This window comes from Pyricularia pennisetigena, chromosome 6, assembly GCF_004337985.1.
Source record: "Pyricularia pennisetigena strain Br36 chromosome 6, whole genome shotgun sequence".
Classification (NCBI taxonomy): domain Eukaryota; kingdom Fungi; phylum Ascomycota; class Sordariomycetes; order Magnaporthales; family Pyriculariaceae; genus Pyricularia; species Pyricularia pennisetigena.
In genome coordinates, this window is record NC_043744.1 from 4,772,491 (window position 1) to 4,794,147 (window position 21,657).

The window sequence follows — 21,657 nt, forward strand, 5'->3', positions numbered from 1 at the left end:
TTTACTGTGCAGACCTGATCATGTGGTAAAACAGATGCTAGGTAAGGTAGGTAGATAGTTGTAAGTGCTATGTAGTCTCTCCTATACATGCCATGGCCGTGTCAAACCGTGTGGAACTCGTCTGGTAGAGCAAAGACCTTATAAGTAATCCTGTCCCGCCCGAGTAGGCAAATTCTGGCTGGCACCTTGCCCCTGACATTGCTGGGTGCCTTGATCTCCATCCACACCGGAATGAATTTGCCACCCTGGGCCTGCTCAGAGACTTCAAGCCTAGATGTGGCGCCAATAAGCTGCTCAATGCTCGTTTCATTAGCAATGGGTGCAGTTCCTTCCTTATAAGGGACATAGACGTCACCTCCAGGCGACTTGAGCGAAACATGGAACAAGAAAGGCACCGCCCCTGTATGGGCCGTTTTCCTGTTAGCTTAACTCGGCCGTAAAAAAAAAAAAAAAAAAAAAAAAAAAAAAAAAAAAAAAACTTTAATAACGCTTGGGGCAAGCCTTCACTTACCATCAGGATGCCATAGCACTAGAAGAACATCTGCGTTTAAAAAGCCAAAGTCTACCACCCTTCCCCCGGTCAAGGCTACGGAGTACACGTCTGTGGTGACTGTGCTGCTGATGCCGTTGATTATGCTAATCTTTGTACGGAATATATGGACTTATCGAGTAGAATTCAACAACGGTTAGCTTCTTCAAACGCACAAACTGGTTCTCTTGGTAGATAGTTCCTACGTTCATTCTGTCGCTCTTGAGAGGACATGGCGGTGTACGTCCGTCCATCAACGGAATTCTGGTAAAATCTTAGTACTTTCGTCTCTTTAAGAGCCAGCTGGGTTTGTAATAGCTTACCTGCTGATAAAGTGGGCAAACATGCATTTCGTGCTTACGAATTGGTCCGCCGATGGTTAGTGACGTTGGTGTGCCGAACCGTACACTCCTCCTCTCAGCCTCGGCGATATCTTCGAATACACTCTGCGCTTTGTTCTTCAAATATAATACCAAAAAGTCGACCCTCGGGAAAGCTTGCATGTGCGATAAGTTGTCCTCTGCCCGACGAATCTGTGTGTCAAGCAGGTCAAACAGTGGTACACCGTCGTCTATACGTTCTTCATCATGTCGAAAGTTGGCATCGTCCTTGCCGCCAAAATAAACGGCTGCAGGACTTTTGGTGAGGTGCTGTGAAATGTACTGAAGGACTTTGCCATTGTCCATAGTAGCCTCTCGTTCTGAAAGTTCGTCCGTCATGCTCGTTGTTGCCATTCTGTCGATTTGAAAGCGTAGCCATGTAGAGAAGATCCTGAAAAGCTCAAGTTCATCCATGACATGGTTGAGTACTTTATGGCACACGAGCGTCAAGCACGAGACAATCTCAATCAATCTTGTGATCTTGGCCGCAGAAAACCCAATTTCGGTCCTCCCACCATCGTGGAAACGGGCAATTCCAAGAAGACGGCCTAGAATGATGGCACAGCGCTCGAGGGCGGGGAGCATATTCTCATGTATTAAGGAACGAAGGTTCTCCAGACCAGATGTCACCGCCTTGTCCCACCGTTTGTGACCCTACAAAAAAAAGAAAAGAAAAATGAGCTATTGTCCGTCTGCAACCAGCATCAAGAGAACTTACACGCTCGGCAACGCTGTCGACCAACCACTCTTTTAGAATCGGATTGGCGTGTCCAGTCAGGACTGTATGGTACAGGGCCTGTATGACATCGACTGGGCCTTCGGGAGCCTCCCTTAGATCCTCTTGTACATTTGCCAGGAATCTTGAAGGTAGCTCTCGTGTCGAAACCCACTCGGAAGTCATATGCGCCTGTGCCTGGTGAACATATCGCAGTAACTTTTGCAATATAGTCACCTTGGAGGCAAGCAGGGAGAGATTGATCGGCGACGAGTAGACAAAATGCAGATCCATTGGAACAAGATAAACTGAATCAACAGCTGTATTACCTTGTTCACTTAGGAGGAGCGAGTGAGTAGACACAGCTGGGTGCGCAGCATGACAAAGAAGCCGAAGGGGGGGCGTGTTGGTGGTGGCCCATGGTTTGCACCCTATGGGGACGGAGTACTTGAAGACGCCTACGTCAAAGGTGTCGTAGATGGTGAGCCGCATGGTTCCATCAACCATACCAATGATCATGACGTCGACCTGATCTGCATCTTCAGGCTTGAACTCGCGGAATACGAACTCCAAAGAGGCTCTGGATGAAAATACAAATGTGTCATCACTGCGTACGCAATGTTAGTGACAACAAGACAGGCGGGGCGAGAGCTGATTAGGCTATGCTCGGGGAAATTTGGGGCTCAATTACCCTGTACCGCCAGATACCGGAAGTGGACTGATCTTTGGTAAAGATGTCTCGATCTCCAAGAAAGTGATCTCGCGGGGGAAGTCCACAACGTCCTTCTGCTCATCCAGGCTAAGATCATCGAAAGCTCCCGCAAGCATTCCATCCAATCCTGTAGCACCAGATTGGTTCTTGCGAGAGCGTAAGTGAGCTTTTCCAGTCCAATTCCGGGACCAACCCAAGTACTCGACCTTCGCCTGGGTATCGCCATGGCGAGGTATTTGGTGGAGGGTCTTGGTGGACTCGATGCCCATCAGCCGGACAGTGCCATCACTCCATGCCGCGGCAACATACTGGCCTGTTGATCATCAGCCTCTGCTTTCCAATCTAAAACCGGGTTGTCCTTTGGATTTGTAGATACACACCGTCGGGCTTCCATCTCAAGGCCAGAACCTCTTCTCCTGGCCTTTTTGCAGGCTTGGAGACCTGTTCGCCATTGGCTCGGCGAATGAAGAGCGCATTATCCTGGTCAATTGTAGCAAGTAGATCGAGGGTTGGCGAACATGCAAGTCTTTCTGGTAAGACTGGGGCTGGAAGGCTGCTTGCACTGTAAAGTGGCAGCTGGTAGAATTTTTGTGGTTTAGAGCCCATTTCAGATACCGTGGGCTGCTCCTAGGGCCCAGAAAGAGCTAAACGGGTATCCAAACAGCTGTCAAGGTCCAACTCCATATCAAACGAGAGACCTGTTACTCTCCTTGAATGGAATGGAAGTTAGTGAGCCTAACCCCACCAATCTTATCTTTGGATGTTTTTGTATAGTGTTCTTCCAGAGTATGCGGCGCATCCGCTCTGAAATGAGGGATGATATAAGCCCAGAGCAAAGAAGAGAAATTTTGTTGCAATTTACATGAGTTTGCAGCTTTTCATCTCAGACACACAAAATCCAATGGCATAGGAGTGTTTTCACGAGATATCAAGCGCGTTGGTCGATGCAATTCGGAAGGCAAGGGTTAGGAGTTGGATCACGTACTGCACGCAGCTCAGGTACGTTCCAAGGCCTCATGCCAAATCACGGTGTTCAGCACAGTGTTCAAAAACCACCCAATTCCAACACCTCCGATTGGCTCGTGCGCTACCTGACGACGGTGCAAGGCATTCAAGCTCGTCAACCTCATCTAATCCCACCCATGCCTCGTCGAGATTGATTGTCAATTGCCATACCACCACTTACACGACGACGCCTAGACCGGACACCGCTGAAATTATTCAAGATGGCGGGCCTCCAGCACAACAGTAAGACCCCGTCTGCGCGTCTCTATGGAGCGATAAAGAAAAAAAAAAAAAAGCTAACCAAGCTCTTCCTCTTCGAACAGAGATGTCCTTGGACCCGGCCATTGTCAAGCTGGGTCGTACGTTTTTGCGAACCCCCTCCTCCTCCTTTTAGCATACTGCTGTCGCTGCCGACGTCAAGTGCGCCAATTGACCGATAAACGATCTCATAACAGACATGAACACGAACCGTTACAAGTACTTCCGATGGACGCCGCGGACAGTCAAGATCTCCTTGATGTACGTCATGGTGGTGCCGAGTATTTTGGGATACTTTGCTTACACGACAGATGTGAGTCGTCTCTATGCGCCTCGTCTTTTACCGAGAAATAAACAGCTAATGTTGGCGCTGGAAACCTCGTTAGGGCAAGTGGGACTTCAGGGCAAAGCGCAAGGGCGACGACATTCGGGAATTCTAGATGCCCTGACAGTTGATACTGTACATAAAGGAAAACAGGCTACTGGGGCTCATATCAATACACTTCTGCAAGACAATCTCGGCCTCCGTAGGTGATGTGTGAGCAGGAGCCGTTGGCAGTCGGAGATGGGCTCGGGGTGTAAGGGTAGATGGTGAGAGGGCGACCGACAACTTGCTACTTCGATATCTGCCGCTATTGCTTGCAGCGGAATAACCACAGGAATGAATCTCTGAAGCTAGTTACTAGCACTGAGGAATATTAGAGTGCGAGTATAGAGGGCAGTGGCTAGTATTGCCATGAAATAAGGTCGTGGAGTCGCAAAGGGTATCATTAAGGCAAATAAAAGCAGTCACGACCACAACTATGGCCAAATATCAAACGCTCAAACCTCAGGGGTATCTCCCGCGATCCCTCGACCAACCACCCCGACTCCTCGCTGCACCGGGCACCTCTGGAAGCTTTTCACCGCGCCGCCACTCGCCCATGGGAATCAACCCGCCACTACCAGGACCTCCTCGCGACCTCCCTCCTCTGCCTGACCATCCCACACCTCCGTACCTGTCCCCACCTCCACTGCCGCGCGAGTGCTGCATACCGTAACCTCTGCTACCCCTTGGCGGGGCGGGATCGTCGTCCCACCTCGCCTCGCCGATGCCGCTGCCCCGACCCGACCGGGCGCTGTCCGCAGGTGCGACAGACCCGTCCTCCAGAGGCGTTAGTATCGCACAGCTGAGGTAGTCTCCGACGATGAACTTGGCGTCGCTCAGAGTCTTGTGTGCGTCGGGTGATTCTGGCAATGGTAGATCGTCGTCGATGTTCTCGTCATCTGCATCGTTCAGACCACTCACGTCTTCGCCACCGAGCACCAGGCTGCCGAGGTCCTTGACGACGAACTGGTGTGGTGTCCGGCTGTTTGGATCGCGATAAACGAGCCGGAACGCGATGCGCGTGCCGACGGACGGTTCGGGGAGCAGGCTGTGTTTTTGGCGACTGTGGTTGGCGATATGATACGAGAGCTCGGCGAGGGTGGCCGTCGGCCACGTGTGTATGTCGATGTGTGGCGGTAGTGTGTGCTGTGAGAACTCATCTGGCCTGTCATGTTATGTTAGTCTGTAGTTTCGTCGCTCTCAACAGTGTAGTTGTGTAGCTTTCTTCCTTTGGTTACCTGGGCGGAAAATAGCAGGTAAAGTACGAACCTGTGAAAAGCCCCAGTACGATAAAATATCTTGAGTAGGAATGGCGACTCTTTCTTTCGGGATATGTCGTTCCTATCCATCTCCATAATACTCATTTGTAACCTCGATAGGCGCTGCAAGCGTCTTGAGCTGTCTGCTGCCAATGAGCCTTTCAGGTCGCATACACTACTGCTTGCTCAAAATAGCCAGGGTAGGAGAATTGTATGAGAGAAACGGATGGAAGTTGTCAAGGGAGCTGTCCCCGGGTTTGTGGTACACCGGGCGGGAGGCTAACTTAACGAATGTGGGGCGCTGCAACATCAGGCTCCGCCCCGGACGATAGTTCTCAAAGTCAACTTGGATGCATTTCGGAACCCTCGAACCAGTGCATACTCTCATATTTTGAGATGGAATTTAATTCCAATTTTAACGGATAGACCACGGCACAACCGTGCTTCCCCCCTTGTACTATAAAGCAACCGACTAGGCCTTCAACCACAGCTCCCGACAAGTACACGAAATATTGCAAAAAAAAACTCCTAGAACAAAACATCAACGATGGACTTCGCGGCGATGATGGCGGCGCAGATCGCCAAGGCAAAAGGCAGCACGGCGCCAAAATCCGCCTCATCAGACCCCGCCACCGCCGCTGATTCCAATGGCAGCAAATCAGCACCCGCCAAGAAGTTCATCACAAACGCAGAAGCCGAACGGCAACGCGAAGCCGCGTACCGCGCCGAGCAGGCCCGGCTGGCTGCCGAGCGCGAGGCCAAAGCGGCGGCCAAGCGCAAACGGGAGGACGAAGCGGCCGCCGAGGCCAAGGCGCGCGAGCAGAAGCGGCAGCGACTAGCGGAGGAGTCTAGGCGGCGGAGGGAGGCCAAGGAGGCCGAGGAGGAGAGGCTGCGCAGAGAGAGGCTGGGACTGCCGCCGCTGCCCGAGGCGGACGGGGCCGACGACAAGGCACAGGGCTCGGACGACGAAGATGAGGGCGCGCCCAGTGAGGAGGAGATTAGGAGACTGTTCAGGGAGAGGGGCCTACCCGTCTGCCTGTTTGGGGAGACGAGGAGAGCGAGGCTACGGAGGTTGCGCCTGTCGGATGACGTGCCGATCCCTACGACGCTTCAGGCAGTCGACGAGAAGGACATGAAGCTCGACGGGAAGATGCCTGAAGACAAGGCGGGGCGGAAACTTCTCGCGAGGAAGCTCACAAGCTACTTCAACATGGTGCTGGCACAATGGGAGGAAACATTACGGCGTGAAGGGCAGACGCCTGGGAGCAAGGAGTACAGCACCATGGCTCAGAGTAGAGATACATTGAGGCCGGTAAGAGAGGGATTCTATCTATTTCTCATTTGGGTCAGTCCACTTCACACAAGGAATAAGCGCTAACACATAGCAACAACAGCTGTTTCGCAAGCTTGAGAAGCGCGAGCTAGACGACGAGATTCTCAAAGCCATTCTCGAGATTGTACAAGCGGCTCAGGAACGTCGATACGTCGATGCGAATGATGGCTATCTCCGCCTCAGTATTGGAAAAGCTGCTTGGCCGATTGGTGTCACCATGGTGGGTATCCACGAGCGAAGTGCTCGAGAGAAACTGCACAATGGAGAAAAGGGACATGTCATGGGTGACGAAGTCACGCGCAAGTATCTACAGAGCATCAAACGCATGTTGACTTTTGCCCAGACAAGGTGGCCGCCTCAAGATATCAACCAGTTGATGGGCTGATATGGCCAAGGGCCTAAGCGAGAGAACTCGTGGGAGTGTAACGTTCACTTGGTCACTGCTTGGGTCATTGTTTGGACAAAGAGGAGGGATGGAAGATTTATAGCGTATGGTGTGCTGTGCGCCTGTAATTTGCTCTTCGTAATCACTTCACCTAGGAGTCCGAGCCTGACAACCAAGGCCATGTTTATAATGAGATACCCGGGGATCCTTTGGTTCCAACAAGGTCTGCATGGAATCCTCCAACCGCGAGCTCTCAAAAGACTGATGCCATCCCTGCAGGGCTTCCTTCCCACTCAGTATCGGCCGCGGTCATGCCTCGTTTATTGTTGTTCTTGACCTCGAGTTCGGCGGCGAAGATGTTCATCCGCCTCAGCCTCTCTGCTGCCTCTGTCTCGTACTGTTGAGCCGCCTTCAACGCTGCAAGCTGCATTTGGATCCTGGGCTTCACGGCAGTGGCCGTCACGAGCTGGCAAAGGCGAAAAAAAAAAAAAACATTATCAGCAAGTGCAGATGAAAATCAACAGACACTTTACTCCAGGCAGGGAGGCTTACCTTATCCACACTGTTGATCCTAGCATCAAGAGTACCATTGCTGATCATAGTGACAAGCTCCTCTTCTATAGACTCGCCATCTACTGCAAACGACTCGTCGAGACTTGCGATAGTAACGCATGAGAACGGGAGCAAGTACTGTGAGATGCATTTGCTCCGAATCTGGAGAAACAGCTCGGGAACATGCCTCTGCAAGTACATATCGAGTAGGTAGTCGCTACGGTAGCTCTCCAAGATCTCCAAGCATGACGAGTACCTTCCATTCACAAACTGCGTGATGGCTCGCCTCAGATGTGGCTCTAGCTCCAGGAAGGACCGGAATGAGCTATTCTCCAGCACGTTGGTCTGGATGGCAACGCGGTCCATGGTGGCGAGCGACAAAAGACTGCCGTAGATGGCAACGTCGTTTGGACTCATGGCATCGGCATATGCTGAGGCAGGCGCCGAGTGGTCGGCCTTGAGAAAGGCTGCAGCGGCCTCCTTGTACCTCTCCTGGCCAAGGTTTGCCAGTCCGTCCATAACTCTAATGTATGTTGGAAATCCTAGATCCTCGCTGAGTTGGCTTTGAAGACCTGCGATCCTGCTAAGGCTGGAATGTACGGCGGTCCAGTCACGCTTTTGGAGGGCAACACGGATGAGATGTTTGCCGACGTCGGCCACCTGCTTTGATGTGCTGACGTCAGGACGCATTCGTGAGTATGCTTCGGAAGCATCCGCAAGGTTCCCTATTTCCTCAAGATGTTTGCCAAGATCCTCATTGCCCATCTACATAGATCATGTTAGCATGAGATTACTAGAATCACCTAGTATAGATGACAAAGACTTCAGATCAAGTGAACACAGCAACTTACCCGGATGCTTTCCCTCACAAGGTTGTTTTTGTAGCCCTTTAATTCCTGCTCAAGGCGCTTCGTCTCTTCCCTGTTAGACTTTTCCGTCATATCAATCCACTGCCTATCAAGATTGGCCTCAGGCTCGTTTGGTGCAGCCTGACGCAGGAGATCAACAGCCTCTCGATACCGAGCAACGTCCTTGCCGCGTTTAGCTTCGGCCACAGCAGCTTTGAGAGCATCGATGCAAAGTACGACCGAACATTGTCCGATCAGCATCAAGCGATCAAATCGTGTCCTGCCTACACATATCAGGTCAAAAATGAGAACAAAACATGACAACGGTTTGAGGTAGCGGAAGCAGCGATATGAGGATCTAAGTGTGTGCCATATAAGAGCCGGCAGAGAGGATATGCGTAAACACGGATGTAACTCACCATTGTAATTCTGGATATATGTCTCCAGATCTAGCTTTGGGGTTTCTTTGTACCGCGGAAAAGGTCCATATGTCAGCGTTGGGACACGATGAGTTATGAGAGCTCAGGCATTCATCCTGAAGAGAGTCAGGGGTCTCATCCAACCTTTGACTATCACAGCGCCGGCGGCGTCCATGGCGGTGAAGTACTCAAGCAGCTTCTCATGAGTAGCCATATTTTTAGGCTGACCCTCAGGGAGGGGAAACAATCTGTCTACACTAGCTCTTGTGTTTTGTTTGTCGATACGATTCGATGAGCGGGTTTTGTATGCAGTCGCAGACTGTCCTCTACACCATGAAGCTGTTTGTATGTACCGCAATGCCGTTGGTTTCGCCGGCAAGCTTGATAGTGTTGATAAGGCTGAAGGCTGCCTTCCTATACGAGGTACCTCAGCACAGCTGCTTGAGGCAGGGAAGGTACTTAGCCCGTAGCTTACCTCCAGAGTTAGGCTACATGGGCGGGGCAGCTCTGAGGCTTGTTGTTGCCGCTCATTGGCGGGGGCGGGGCTAGGTGCAGCTATGGCGGAGCCTTGATTGTGGCTTGATAGCGGGGTAAATGCCAACAAATGCTTGAATCAGTCAGCGTCCATAGGGGGGGTAGATTACCTTGCCTTTACCGACGGTGACTGTAGGGTAAACATGGTCATGCTGTGTTCTTTGCGACATCATGTCGTCACTCGGGAAAAAAAATTAATTTGCAAAAAAAAAAAAAAAAAAAAAAAACCGACACGTCGAGAGGCATGTTCCTTGTACATAACTCAATGTAGCTCAGATCCCGAAAGCCAGAGGCCCAAATCACAAATGCCGTTCCTCAAAAACATTCCCATGTCATGTCAAGAATCAGGGACCACGCCAGACGAGCACGTGGACAAAGGGCTGCTTGTCTAGGTATACTACAACTGTGTTACTGAGGTACCCATGAAATACCTGCCAACCTTGGAAAGCTTCGGTGTACCGCAAACACTCCGTAAATAAATCTCTATTCTGGTGTTTATGTGTTCTTACTGGACTGAGATTGCAGACCCAATATGAAAGACGCAGATTGGTTTTGCCACGCCGTCAGTTTCAGTGGGAAATTTGATTGAAGATACGCGTCAGCTTTCTCCAGAGATCCAACGGAGCTCTGACGGCTGGGAGCTTGGCGCATGTTGACTGCTTGGACGTATCATGGGTGGACTGGGCATCGCCAAAGGTCTTGGCGAAATCAACATAGAAGCGAGAGCGATAACTCCGGGCGCGAAAGAATACAGACCCTTATTTTGAGCAGGGATCAACAACGGACGTTCCAGAATGAATGGGAAAAGACTTTCCCGGCTGCTCGTTAACCTTGATCAGTTTGATCATATAATTATACTACTGTGATTACCATCTGATGTCTACAGCAACGCAATTAAAACTAGTACGTAGCGAGATGCTCGATTAAAATACTCGAGAACTTATAGTGTCAAGGTATTATGTTGCCGTTAACCTCGATTAACCTACCTACGGAGCACTGGTGATGTTTGTCCAGTCGCAAAGTCGCAATTCTTATGACCCTTGTGACAACCTAATCAGGCACAGGACAAACGGTGAGAGGTACCAGTAACGTGTGAAATTTGTTCTTTTTATTAATCGTGGGCCAAAGGATTGAATGCTTTTTTTTTTTTTTTTGGTTGCTGATATAATAATAGCGTACCATTTACAGCAACCTGGTAGACGAGTACTTCTCCTCTTTAGTTCCTCCCTCACCACCTTCGTTTGCGATCACTTTCTCGGCCACTAAAAGCCCCTGTCAGCAGGGCGACGCTCTTGGCAAAGGGACGCGCGTCCTTTCCCCACAGTCGCCCATCCCAAGTGTGGTTTCGGCTGCTAGTGTGATATTCGGCCACACTCTAGGGCTTGGCATTCTCAGGGATCAATCATCCTCGGCGGCTGCCGACTTTGTTTTTTTTTTTTGTCCTGACCAGGGGCCGCCTTAGAATGCTCAATAGCACCATTCTAGCACAGGAAAACGAAGCAGATATTACCAGTGCAGAAACCAACGGCACGGTCTGTGAGGCGTCACACCATTCCATTGAAGTTTCTCCCGTTTTTCTCGTATGGCACATCCGTGGTGGGCATCGGTAGCTTGACCGTTGAGACCGAGAAGACACATCAGGCGCTGCTGTGCCATGAGGTGCTTAGTCCTATACCAAGGTAAGATGATGTTAGCTGAGGCGTGGCTTCAAAGCTTCCAATGTGCCTAATTAAGAATGGCGGCGGTGTGTGTTGGGGGGCGCGTCGAGGTCAAACTCGGCAAGCAAGCAATCCGTTAGGCAATTAAGTTGCGACCATAATTGACCTGACGGAATAGGGGATTTCCTCCACTCTCATGTGTGCTCAAGCCATTTCTTTACTCAGGGATTTCGCTGGTGCGCGAGGTGAAGTATTTGCCAGTTCAGAATGCGCGATCAAAAATTATGGCGTATGCCAAGACTAAGTATTGGCGCGAGCAATGCTATTTCGGCTTTTGTTTGAGGCGCCCTATCCCTGTGTCGCATTCTGCCGCGATTTCTCCACATTTTTCCGGTATGGAAGGGGCGGAAAGATGAAAAAAAAAAAAAAAAAAAAAATAGAAACATTAACGTCAGGAGTATTTTCGCCCATGATTCGGAGTTCATGTGGCCATCCACCAATAGCCTCGTCTCGCGACCTACCCAAGTCAGGTACATACCGAATATTTCAACGGTTTGAATGCGTATTGCAGTGGTGTCAGAGTGCGGCAACAGAAACAACGGGCGATGGATGCTGCCCTCCGTTGTATCGTCAGGAAGCGGATTCGTGGCCGCGTAAACCTGGCTGCGGAACCGAGATGGTCTTGGCCCTGGCGGGGAGGGGTCAGCGCGTGTTGGAGAAAAGTAGGAGGCTTCGATTAATGTTTTAACTGCATTGTGTGCTCGTGGGTAGATAGAGCGATGGTCGGTCTGTACTGTAGAATTTTTGAGATCCACCCACAATCAGTTCATAATGACGGTGGCATGTAAGAATGACAATTGCCAGCCCCTGACCTGACAGTATCGCGGACCCAATATACTGTTGATATCGGTTCCCCGTAATTCCGCTACGAAGTTGCTAATAACCTCGGAGCACGTGTAAGGCAGGGGCCGCCGCGGAAGGCAGACAAGACAAACAAACTACTTACCTGTGTAGAAGAAGTATGTAGTAGACCGATGAGGCTGAAATTCGAACCTTGATTCAAGTAGAGTCAGTAATATGGGCCTACTTTACTCTCTTTCTTCCCCTTTTTTTCATGGTACCCCAGTCATCTAATTGCCCTGTTCGTCAGAAGAATTGGATCTTTTCGCGTCGCGGAGCTGATCCCGCGGGAATAAAGCGGTCCAAAGATGCTACCTGGCAGTTCGGTCGGATTAGGGTAGCTGGTTCGGGTCGGACTACTTTGGTGACTAACGCTAATAAGGTGGGTAACCGATTACTGTACAGCACGGAGTATTTCCAGCATCGTTCTTTTTTTTTTTCTCTCTCTCCTTTGTGCCAGTTCACTTTGTGGGCGTTAGATCGCTGCATTCTGAGTAAGATTCGTTGAATCGGGGTTTTGATATGGGATCAATGGGATTCAGGATGATGCCAATCCAGCGTCACCGCTACCATATCTGGTGGGACTTTGGAGATGGCCGCTTGGGACTGGCCGAGTCAATCAACTCCGTCCTTGACTATTTGACTATGTTTACAGGATAGGAACTTTCGTCATCAGTTTGTTTCTCCTTCCCACTCAAACAACACTCGGCCCAAACGAGGAATTTCAGCCGCTAAAGTCACTTTAGTCCCCTGCCTCGCTGGCAGTCGGTGGTTTTCCAGATGCACGGATGAAGCAAGGGGCGCAACGGTTATTATCAATCTTGTTGTAATGCTTCCCAACCGCCCCACATTCTTTTTTCATTCAAATTTATTTTCTTATTTTCTGTTTTTTTTTTTTTATATTTTTTTTTTTTTATCATTGTTATCTTATTTTACTATCATTCTTTCAATCCCGACTCGCCCACCCGCTGGTTTAGCGTCGCTAATTATGTGGTGTTGTGAGGCAAGCCTGGCCTGGCTGGCTCAAAGACGATCAGTCGGGGATCCACAGCGCAATTACGGTGGAGTTGACCGATATGTGAGGTAGGCCAGCAGGCCAGGAGGTACTCAAGATACTTTACTGTACCTAACCAGTAAATGTAGGCTTTACTCACACCGTTATCCCCTTTTTAATCGATCCATAGAATTTTGATTGATTGTAATCCATGATCCATCCTACCAGCCTGCCAAGCACTTACCTACCTTAGGTACCAGCACCCTGGGCCGCCCACTTACGTTCTGCACACAGTCAGGCAGTTCTTTTACCTATCCTGTTTGGTCGTCTTCTTTGAGCGGGCCATGATCCCGGATGCATGCAAAGCACGCCTAGCTGTTTTTTTATTCCACACCCTTGTCACGTTGTTCGCCTGTTTTGGTCATTCGAGATGTGATCTAGCATGAAAATCAAACGACTTGAGCAGAGAACCGAGCTCGTTCTCTTCCACGAACTCACCTTTCAATGGATAAAAACCACATCAGACAGGTTGACAGGGAAGTTCCCTTGCGTTAACAAGAGCAAGCCCCTTAAACGTAATTTGTTTTTTTTTTTTTCATTGTTTTCAGTTGTTCACATAATCAACTGCTTCACTACATATACATCCTCTACATTACGAAGCTCTGGCGACTACACTGGGGCCGCCACACAAGGCTCCCCACGTCGCCTTATGAGCCAAGACTAATCCTTGTCCACAATTATACATATCGTCGTACTGCTCTCCTCTGCCCTCCCCGATCAGTGCCAGACGTACTCTCTCTCCTGTATCCCTTGCTTCTCTGCCTACTTAGATCACCTACCTACTCCAGGACGCAAACTGCAGCTCAACAAATTTCCTACATATGTCTGCATAACACGGATCATCGAGTCAACCTCCGACCATACTCTACTTAATCCACAGCAGACCACTAAAGGGGCTCATTGGGGCACCCTTTCCGCTCGATTAAACCATTGTTGTATTTTGTTTCGGTCCTCGCGTTGTAAGATCAGCGACGACGGTGACAAGTGCGAGAAGAAGAAAAAAAAAGCAAGCAATCGACATAGCCTGGGCGTCTGGTGCATCGGTTTCTTGGCTTTCTTGTCCCTCGAGCGAGAAACCTTGGCACTTCTCAGACCAACGCAAGCCGTCCTCCTGCCACCCTTAATCCTCTGTTGATCCCCACCGACGGCAGCTTGTTTGGTTTCTACGAAAGTGGCGCTACGCGAACAACATCCGCAGCGATATCTAGGCCGCGAAAACGTGGAATCCTTTACAGCCGCCTGATTGCCTTGGTTGGGTATTCTTCTTATTCTTTACTGACTCCTGTCTGGGCCGAGATCGACGTGTTCTGCGTGTTGGAGTGTGAGGAGCGCAACGCGGGCAGTGGCCGGATCCTTTGCCTACCCAAGTAACCAAAAAAAAACTTCCAGGCCCAGTATCAGCAAGGCTCTACAGATACAGAGACAGCAACAGCCTGCTTTGCGATAGGTGGCCAGTGATTTGAGAAATGCGATTCGAGTTGCGCTAGCTGAAAGTGAGAAGCGACGACCACCAAACACTGAATCATAGGAACCTACAGCTTGACCTACCTACAACAGGTCACGCGGACATCACATTAGCCAGGCTGGATCCTCTGAACCCTTGAAAGTATGGAGGCGGGGGCTAGCACCACCACTGCCACCGGCCAAACCACGCCGTCGTCCACCAGGGAGTGTTCAGCTGCGCCTTCGGGGCGGTCGTCCCCCAGTGCTGCAGGCGGCATCGTTGTAGCAAATGCTTCCCGCAGCACTGCAGATGATGCTGCCACCTCTATGCATGATGGTTCTGCCGACGAGGATGATTTTGGGGCGCACGATGACTCGGGGAGCGACGATGCCGTAAAGGCGGAAGGACCAAACGAGACGCCGGATCCATCTGCACCTGGCGCGACGTCGGCGCCAGTGCAGAAGAGGAGGAGGGTCACCCGTGCGTGTGACGAGTGCCGGAGGAAGAAGATCAAGTGTGACGGGCGACAACCATGCACTCATTGCTCAGTGTATAGCTATGGCAAGCTACTTNNCCAAAGTCCTTGTTTCTATTGGCACTCACTTAGCTGTGTCAAAATTCCGGACCTGTGCGAGGGACGTTCCAGCTAACAAGCAGTCTATAGAGTGTACGTACGATAAGCCATCTAACAGGCGACGAAATCCCGCCCCTCAATACATCGAAGCCCTGGAGAGTCGACTGCAACGCGCCGAAACGTTGCTCCGCAAGTTTATGCCAGATGTGGACTTGGCCGATCCGAAACTCGACCCGACTGTGCAACAAGAGTTCGCCAACCGAGAGCGCGCTCGGGCAAAAGCAGCGGCAGCATCCGGGGCCGAGAAGCCCAAGAAAGAGGAGCCAGTTGTGGATGGCGAAGCAACAAAGAAGCCGGAGGATCAGCTCCTGTCGATGATCGAATCGATTGGCCATCTGGATCTTATTGATGGAAACGAATGGGACTTCCATGGAAATTCGTCTGGAGCGGTGTTTCTAAAACGTCTAAAGGAGCAAATGGGCTTGCTCAACCCTGATACGAAAACACCTTTCCTACCTCGGATGTCACGGTACCCAGGAATGTTTAACCTGGACTCCCCGCCGTCATTCACGAGTTCTCCTTGGGATACGAGTGCCGGCAGCGACGCAGGCGCAGCAGTTCCGGCAATGTACGAGCTGCCCCCCAAGGACGTGGCGCAGAACCTCTGCTATTTTTCGTTGAATTGCGCGACATGCCTGCTGCGTATTGTACACATTCCGTCATTTAACGAGATGGTGGAGAAGCTGTATGAGAAACGGCCGGAAAATCTAGGTCCAGAAGATCATCGGGCTCTTGGACTGCTGAACGCCGTCATGGCCCTCGGTTCAATGTATACCGGTGCCGATGACGGCGGGTCACAGCAGGTGCACTACAAGACTGCCATCGAGAAAGGGTATGTTGCCGTACCCTGTTTTACCTTTGACACCTCTGGCGTTGCTGGCGGTGCCATTGGGTGGCGCCTCCGAAGCTCTTGGCACTGGACCGGGTAACTAGAAGCAAGACTCAACAGCAAACACTAACCGGTGGAACTCTCACGATAGACTCAAATACTACACCAACGCCCGGATCCTCCTGCAGGATATAACCGAGTGTCGAGACCTTGTTTCCCTGCAAGCACTACTCTTTATGATACTCTTTCTTCAAGCTACCTCGAACCTTAGCGGCTGTTATGCCTTTTTGGGGATTGCCCTGCGGGCCGCTCTGAGAATGGGTCTGCACCGACATCTTCCCCATGTACATCTTACGCCTATCGAGGACGAGTCTCGAAGGCGTGTATTCTATGCCATTAGATGCATGGATACATACGTTTCTGCCCTTCTTGGATTTCCCATTTTGCTTCAGGACACAGACATTGATCAGCCGTTACCGACGGAAGTCGACGACGAATACATCACCAAAGACGCGATCCTGAAGCCACCTCCTGGGAAGACGTCGTTTTTCCAGGCAATGAACGCCCATGTGCGGTTGATGAAGATATTGGCCAAGGTAATCAAGGATATCTATCCCATGAGGGGGATGGACGAATCGGTATTGAAAAAGAAGACCAATGGGGCGAGCGCAACCTACATGATTAGCTATTCGGCCATCAAGGCCATCGAACTCGAGTTGCAGCAGTGGTATGAGCAGTTACCGATTAACTGGCGGCCTAGTCCAGAAGGGCCCAGTGAAGTTATTCGGTATGTGGGCATGCATGGCTTGAGCTTTTCCTCTCTTTCAGGCGTTTGGCGTGGCGTAAACTGACATCTTCCCACATCCAGCGTGCGATCACTCCTCCGCTTCTCATACGCTCATGTGCAAATGATGCTTTATCGACCTTTCTTGCATTATTCGTCTCCCCGGCTGTCTGCGGGAAAGCATGTCGATGAGAGATATTATGCTTGTGCCGCAGCTTGCATCAGCGTCTCGCGGAACATCATCCACATCGGCATGGAGATAAGGAAACAGGCGGTCCTCACGGGGCCTTACTGGTTCATTCTGTACACGGAGTTCTTTGCCATTCTGTCTCTGGCTTTTTACGCTCTGGAAAACCCGGACAAAGCTGGCATCCCCGAGATTCTCGCCGATGCCCATGCTGGGAGAGAGCTCATCTCGGGCCTTTCACGCATGAGTTTGGCGGCGGACAGAGTCACGGATGCGTTGAATGTAAGTCGGATGCAGGCGCGTGGGCGGTTTAGAGATACTAGGCAACCAGACTGACTAATTCACTATCCAACCAGGCTTTGTTTGATCAACTACCCGAGCGTCTTACCATGACCAAAGATCCCAAGGCCCGCCCCATCCCCACAAAGAAACGCTCGGCTCCAGGTGCCGACTCTGCAAGCCTTCTTACCCAGGAACAGATAGCCATTGCGGCACAACTAAAAGCCGACCGTTCCCTAAACGGCCGGGGACGTGGCAAGATCCGCGGTACTGGCCGTGCCGCCTCGGAGGCACACCTCCCACATCGAATTTCAATGGATTCCCCTCACCAAGCCCACCAAGCCATCGGCACCCGAGCGGGTAGTCAGGGCCCACTCATGGCAAACTATTCTGAGCCTATACCGCTGGACCTTCTTGGTCAGTCACCGGACAATTTCAAGCATCGGCACCAGCAGCAGGCAGACGCGATGATGTTTCCATCAGGCGACCCCTTCGCATATCCTAACAGTCAAGCAGGAGTTGGTTACAGAAACGAAGCGCACACCCAGGACTCGATGCCTTTCTACATGCATCAAGTGTACGACGACATTGAGGGTCAGCTCCTGGGACAGACGATCCCTCCATATCTCATGCAGCCGGGTCACCAGGGCGTTTCAGGGATGGCTGCTGGGGACCTTGCACAAATGTACAATGCTTCGAGCTTGGTGGCGATGCAGCAACATCAGCATCAAAGACAACAGCAGTTGGGGTCCGGGTTGCAAGCTGGTCATCATCGACATCAGCAGGGTATCGACGACATCATGCTGTCAAACACCAACAGCTTTGATATGTTTTCGGCCCCGCAGTACAGGGCAATTTAAAAGGGGTACATTTACCTTTTTTTTTTCCCCTTGTCAAGTTCTCAAGAAAGCTCATGGTCGAAACATGCACTCTCCCTTCTTACTTTTTTCTTTTCTTTCTTTTTTTTTTTCTTTTTTTTCCTTTTGTCGGGTGCGCATATAAGGGGAGGGGACAAGACAAATGGAGAAAACCCAAGTAAACGATCGCATTTCATGATACCATGATACCCCAGGCCGTTCTTATAAGCTATCATATATCTGGGACTACGGAGTTTCTGTCTTTTGTTTCATATCATTTCTTTGGGGCCTTGGATTGAAGGCTTACGAAAGTACAAATAAACATGTACATGATATTAATGGCCAGCTGTGCAAGTCACAGGGGGGCCGCCTTAAGTTGATCCAATGCGGTCATCTATCTAGAGTAGACAAGAGGAAAACGAGCCGGGATGAATGGCTTAAACAAAAGCGATACAGTATGAATAATACATAGCAAAAAAAAAAAAAAAAAAAAGAAAAAGCACTGGTGCACCTGGCTGCTTAGTGATGAGTTAAATGAGAGAAAGAATAAGCTATCGCTTGCCTTCCTAGTGCCGCAAGTTGCTCGTCAGTGGTTCGTTCATTGTCTTTCTGGTCTAATAACATAGAAAAAAAAATAGTGGCTCCCTAGTACTACACGGCAGTGACCAACTGGGGAAAAGCACCATTGCATTGGACTACTGGAACTATATGAGTGTCCTAACAATTCCCAGCAAAACCGCAGTTTAAAGAGGCCTACTTACATGATAGATTAGATTTAGATGAAAGGTGGTGCAAAGTTGATCATACACAGACCACCCGTGGTTATTAGGTAGGCAATCACAACATACGCTGAACTTTTCCGAAGAAGTAGGGGGAAAAAGCAATTTTACACCAGGACCGTGTCGGCCTCCACGTCGTCCCCGTTGATGATCCGCAGCGCCTCCTCACCCTTGGGGGCGGTGGTGAGGTTTTCGTAACCATCTGCCGTGACCAGGATATCATCCTCGATTCGCACACCTCCAACAGGGTAATAACGATCCAGCACGCTCTTGTTGATGAACGAGGCTCGCTCGGGCATGTCGCTGCAGAAGGCCTCGATGTATTGCCGGTTGAAGTATCTGTCATTGTCAAGTGTGTGGTCGCGTTAGCAAAATTATCAAGCAAATTTCAAACACCTTCTGCGCCGCCGCTTTCCCTCCTTGACTTACATGCCCGGCTCAATGGTAATCACCATGCCTTCCGACAATGCATCCCTCGCTTCCGCGCCCTGCTGTTGGGTCGTGACCATGAGCTCAGCGACCCTGTCGCACTGCTCAACGCTCATCACAAGCCTCTTGCCCAGCCACAGGGGCGCTGATGACTTGTCATACCCGAGCAGCCTGTCAGAGTGGACGTCGTGCGTCTCCAGCCCGATGTGATGACCCAGTCCGTGCGGGAAGAAGGCCGAGATCACCCTCGAGGCCATGATCTTGGCCTTGTCCCCGACTAGCAGACCAATTTTGAGGAACTCTTCGATGGCCACCATCTGGGCTGTGGTCTGGATGAACAGGTACGACATGCCCGGCCGCACCATGTCAATGCAGGCGTTCTGCATCTTCTCGACGATTCGGTAGATGGTTTGCGCCTCGGGAGAGAACTTGCGACCCGCGGCGGGCATGGTGCGCGTGATGTCGCTGGCGTAACAGTCCCACTCGCACCCAGCGTCGAGGACAAGCGTTTGCCTGCCCTTTAGCGGGTCAGCATTGTCGACGTAGTGCAGCGTTGCGGCGTTGGCGCCCGCGCCGGCAATGGGGTTGTACGCCTGGCTGCGGGCGCCGCGGACGCGGCAGGCAGCGACGAAGACCGCCTCGACGTCGGCCTCGCTGCGCAGGTGACGGATCTGGCGGAGCACTGCGCGGTGGGCCTCGCTGGAGACCTGGTTGGCACGGCGGATCTGGCGGACCTCGAAGGGCGTCTTGATGACACGGGCGGCGTCGACGGCGAGGCGGAGGCGACCAATGTCGAGGCGGCGACCGGTGTACTGGACCGGCAGGTCGTCGAGGCCAGGAGCCTGGTCAGAGTGCAGCAGGAAGAGGGTAGTGCCCGGGTGATGCTTGAGGTGGGCGGCGATGAAGCGGGCCATCTGGACGACGTCGCGGCAGTCATCAACATCGAGGCGGGACATGCAGTCCTCCCGACTCGGGATGCGACCCAGGTACAGCTCCTCCCTTGGCTGGCGGGTGGGGATCCATAGTAGTAGTTGATCTGTTGCGACGTCGTAGGTCAGGTGGGCATCGGGGAAGTCGGCGCCCGACATGTAGTAGAAGTAGCGCCTCTGACGAAAGGGTGGCTCCATGTCTGAGTCTTCATACGTTGTTGTTGGCTTGCCCTGGAGGTAGATGAGGCCCTTGTCTACCCCCAGTTTGTCGGCCACCTTCCTAGCATGGGTTTTGGCTGGAGGGTTGGGATTGATGAGTTTCTGTCAGTCAAAGTTGGCCGTAGTGATTCACTCTACTAAAAGCGCATATTAGGCACCTTAGCAGACAGCTAGGTATGTAGGTAGGCAGGTAGGCACACCTGGATACTTCTCGATAGGAGCAGCCCTCAAGGATGACGATGATGATGATGGCTCATTTGGTTTCCTCAACTCGATTGATCTAAGTGAGTTTCAGCCCGTCAGCATGAATGTAAATGGTAAATTTGAGTGATCCAGAAGGACAAATGTATTTTTTGCATGAAACTCACAAGGCGTCGAACTCATCAACCACAACCAGCTCATGCTCAATTCCCATTGTAAATGACGATAGCAGGATCTAGAAATCCAATTGCAGTTGCAAAATATCGTATTCTCTGCGAACTCAATTGGACAAGGTTGCTACTCAATTACCGCGTCTGTCGTCTTGTCGATGCAAATCAAAGATACGAAAGATAATGAAAGCAAGTTGGTGGGATGAGTTTAATGTAGATAGATTGTGCTAATGGGTGGATGTTTCATTCAACTGGGTTCAATCCAATGGCGCTGGCAGCCTCCACTCGGAAGGTGTTCGAGTTTCACTGGAATGCTTGGAAGCTACCCCAAGGACAGGTAAAGGTAAGAAAGGACTTTTTTACGGCAACTCCGCCCCAGCTCAAGTCTCTGCGTTTCTAGTTCTAGAAATAGTCACAGTTCGATCGATCCATCCCCGCGACGCAAGTCGGACTAGGACTAAACTCCAAGGAGACTTAGCTCTGGGTTGAAAGAAAAAGGCAAACAAATCTTGATCTAAATAAATAGGCGCGATCAGGTTGCATTGGTTTCCGGCTAGGCGTCAATGGTTGCTGCCACCTTTGTCATGACTGACTAACTGACTTGAGATGGAACGAATGCTCGAGCTGACGAGTGAGCTGTTTTGGTAACAGTACGAACAAACATTCACATGTGATTTGGTTTCATTCTCGAATGTGGTGTGGTGGTCCGAAGCTCCCCACTACAGAAGCTACAATCTGAACGTCACTAGTCTAGCCCCCAGCTTCAATCAATATCGGGCTGTCTTACTTCAGGCACTTAGTGGTATCTAACCTTTCCCAGATTAGCTTATCCTACCACCTACCTACCTCGGCAGGTAATCAGTACGCACGCGACACCACTCTTTCTCATACTTGAGGAGCTGGTTACATCTTTAGTAGTGCAAACTTGTCAACAATGGAAAACGAGCCTGGATTTTCAAGTTCCGGATAGCCGACAATCACGCAGAGTCTTTTTTTTTTTTTTTTTTT

At 50.9% G+C, this 21,657-nt stretch overlaps 8 protein-coding genes across 8 annotated transcripts; 3 read left to right on the top strand and 5 right to left on the bottom strand.

Annotated features, from left to right (window-relative positions):
• Nucleotides 1-101: 101 nt before the first annotated feature.
• Nucleotides 102-2,942, bottom strand: PpBr36_05167 (uncharacterized protein; the record flags this gene model as incomplete). Its single annotated transcript, XM_029892325.1, has 7 exons — nt 102-400; nt 512-661; nt 736-793; nt 853-1,563; nt 1,628-2,231; nt 2,316-2,649; nt 2,717-2,942. The coding sequence occupies 7 exons, from the start codon at nt 2,940-2,942 to the stop codon at nt 102-104; spliced, it is 2,382 nt and encodes a 793-aa protein (XP_029750364.1).
• Nucleotides 2,943-3,562: 620 nt separating this feature from the next.
• Nucleotides 3,563-4,039, top strand: PpBr36_05168 (uncharacterized protein; the record flags this gene model as incomplete). The annotated part of the gene is made up of 4 exons (XM_029892326.1): nt 3,563-3,584; nt 3,665-3,700; nt 3,797-3,912; nt 3,986-4,039. 4 exons carry the CDS (start codon nt 3,563-3,565, stop codon nt 4,037-4,039), a joined length of 228 nt encoding a protein of 75 aa, XP_029750361.1.
• A 389-nt stretch (nt 4,040-4,428) lies between these two features.
• PpBr36_05169 (uncharacterized protein) lies at nt 4,429-5,330 on the bottom strand (the record flags this gene model as incomplete). Its single annotated transcript, XM_029892327.1, has 2 exons — nt 4,429-5,131; nt 5,236-5,330. The coding sequence occupies 2 exons, from the start codon at nt 5,328-5,330 to the stop codon at nt 4,429-4,431; spliced, it is 798 nt and encodes a 265-aa protein (XP_029750362.1).
• A 442-nt stretch (nt 5,331-5,772) lies between these two features.
• PpBr36_05170 (uncharacterized protein) lies at nt 5,773-6,943 on the top strand (the record flags this gene model as incomplete). The annotated part of the gene is made up of 2 exons (XM_029892328.1): nt 5,773-6,537; nt 6,620-6,943. 2 exons carry the CDS (start codon nt 5,773-5,775, stop codon nt 6,941-6,943), a joined length of 1,089 nt encoding a protein of 362 aa, XP_029749580.1.
• A 253-nt stretch (nt 6,944-7,196) lies between these two features.
• PpBr36_05171 (uncharacterized protein) lies at nt 7,197-8,976 on the bottom strand (the record flags this gene model as incomplete). The annotated part of the gene is made up of 5 exons (XM_029892329.1): nt 7,197-7,409; nt 7,496-8,260; nt 8,347-8,627; nt 8,763-8,807; nt 8,907-8,976. The coding sequence occupies 5 exons, from the start codon at nt 8,974-8,976 to the stop codon at nt 7,197-7,199; spliced, it is 1,374 nt and encodes a 457-aa protein (XP_029749579.1).
• Nucleotides 8,977-12,840: 3,864 nt separating this feature from the next.
• On the bottom strand, nt 12,841-13,017 carry PpBr36_05172 (uncharacterized protein; the record flags this gene model as incomplete). The annotated part of the gene is made up of 1 exon (XM_029892330.1): nt 12,841-13,017. A coding segment is annotated over one exon (177 nt), but the record flags the coding sequence as incomplete, so codon positions are not given.
• Nucleotides 13,018-14,516: 1,499 nt separating this feature from the next.
• Nucleotides 14,517-17,925, top strand: PpBr36_05173 (uncharacterized protein; the record flags this gene model as incomplete). Its single annotated transcript, XM_029892331.1, has 5 exons — nt 14,517-14,866; nt 15,045-15,818; nt 15,967-16,602; nt 16,684-17,068; nt 17,143-17,925. The coding sequence occupies 5 exons, from the start codon at nt 14,517-14,519 to the stop codon at nt 17,923-17,925; spliced, it is 2,928 nt and encodes a 975-aa protein (XP_029749581.1).
• Nucleotides 17,926-18,808: 883 nt separating this feature from the next.
• PpBr36_05174 (uncharacterized protein) lies at nt 18,809-20,693 on the bottom strand (the record flags this gene model as incomplete). Its single annotated transcript, XM_029892332.1, has 4 exons — nt 18,809-19,040; nt 19,131-20,355; nt 20,479-20,558; nt 20,647-20,693. The coding sequence occupies 4 exons, from the start codon at nt 20,691-20,693 to the stop codon at nt 18,809-18,811; spliced, it is 1,584 nt and encodes a 527-aa protein (XP_029749584.1).
• Between the last annotated feature and the right edge of the window lie 964 nt (nt 20,694-21,657).